Source organism: Mirounga leonina, unplaced genomic scaffold (genome assembly GCF_011800145.1).
Source record: "Mirounga leonina isolate KUSES-001 unplaced genomic scaffold, KU_Mleo_1.0 Mir_97, whole genome shotgun sequence".
Lineage (NCBI taxonomy): Eukaryota > Metazoa > Chordata > Mammalia > Carnivora > Phocidae > Mirounga > Mirounga leonina.
Genome location: NW_023270889.1, coordinates 8018943 through 8020343, shown reverse-complemented (window position 1 = coordinate 8020343; position 1401 = coordinate 8018943). Strand labels below are relative to the sequence as shown.

At 40.0% G+C, this 1401-nt stretch overlaps 1 protein-coding gene across 1 annotated transcript; it reads left to right on the top strand.

Annotated features, from left to right (window-relative positions):
- The first annotated feature begins 481 nt into the window (after positions 1-481).
- Positions 482-915, top strand: LOC118006566 (60S ribosomal protein L31-like). Its single transcript, XM_034999275.1, has one exon. It carries the CDS (start codon positions 485-487, stop codon positions 860-862), a length of 378 nt encoding a protein of 125 aa, XP_034855166.1. The 5' UTR covers positions 482-484; the 3' UTR covers positions 863-915.
- Positions 916-1401: the final 486 nt, after the last annotated feature.

Genomic DNA, 1401 nt, shown 5'->3' with positions numbered 1-1401 from the left:
ATAAAACCGATAGTAGATACACACAAGATAAAGAGAAGGGAATCTAAGTATACTACTACAGAAAATCATCAATTCATAAAGGAGGACAGAAGGAAAAAAAGAAAAAAACAAAGAAACTATAAAACAGCCAGAAAACAGTTAATAAAATGGCAACAGTAAATCCTCTCCTATCAATAATTACTTTAAATGTAAATAGAGTATATTCTTCAATTAAAAGGCATGAAGTAGCTGAATGGATTTTTTTTTTTTTTCAAAGATTTTATTTATTTGACAGAGACACAGCGAGAGAGGGAACCCAAGCAGGGGGAGTGGGAGAGGGAGAAGCAGGCTTCCCGCCGAGCAGGGAGCCCAATGTGGGGCTCGATCCAGGACCGTGGGATCATGACCTGAGCCGAAGGCAGACGCTTAACGACTGAGCCACCCAGGCGCCCCTGGATGGATTTTAAAAAAACAAAAAACAGCTTTCCAACCAGAGCCGGGTGGAATGGCTCCCGCGAAGAAGGGTGGCGAGAAGAAGAAGGGCCGTTCTGCCATCAACGAGGTAGTGACCAGAGAATACACCATCAACACTCACAAGCACATCCATGGAGTGGGTTTCCAGAAGCGTGCCCCTCGGGCACTCAAAGACATCCGGAAATTTGCCATGAAGGAGATGGGAACTCCAGATGTGCGCATTGACACCAGGCTCAACAAAGCTGTCTGGGCCAAAGGAATAAGGAATGTTCCATACCGTATCCGTGTGCGGTTGTCCAGAAAACGTAACGAGGATGAAGATTCACCAAACAAGCTCTACACACTGGTTACCTATGTACCTGTCACCACTTTCAAAAATCTGCAGACAGTTAATGTGGATGAGAACTAATCGCTGATTGTCAAATAAAGGTATAAAACTGCAAAAAAAAAAAAAAAAAAAAACAAGATCCAACTATCTGCTGCCTACAGGAGACTAAAAATAGCCAAGATACGGAAGCAACCTAAGTGTCCATTTATGGATGAATTCATAAAGAAAATGTGATATATACACATATGTGTGTGTGTACAATGAAATATTATTCAGCCATAAAAAAGAAGGAAATCTTGCCATTTGCAATAACATGGGTGGACCTTGTGGACATTATGCTAAGTGAAATAAGTCAGACAGAGAAAGACAAATATTGTAAGATTCACTTATTTATATATAAACATATATACATATATAAACACAACACTTAGAAACAAAGAGTAGAATGGTGCTTGCCAAGGGCTGTGTGGTAAGAGAAATGAGATGTCGGTCAAAGGGTACAAAACTTTCACTTAATGAAATGAGTAACTTCCAGGGATTTAAAGTACAGCATAGTGACTATAGTTAATAACACTATACCGTATACTTGAAAGCTGCTATGGGAATAGAGCTTTAATGTT

Excerpts from the sequence above, each read along its gene's own strand:
- LOC118006566 (XM_034999275.1), top strand. The coding sequence starts at position 485 with ATGGCTCCCGCGAAGAAGGGTGGCGAGAAGAAGAAGGGCCGTTCTGCC.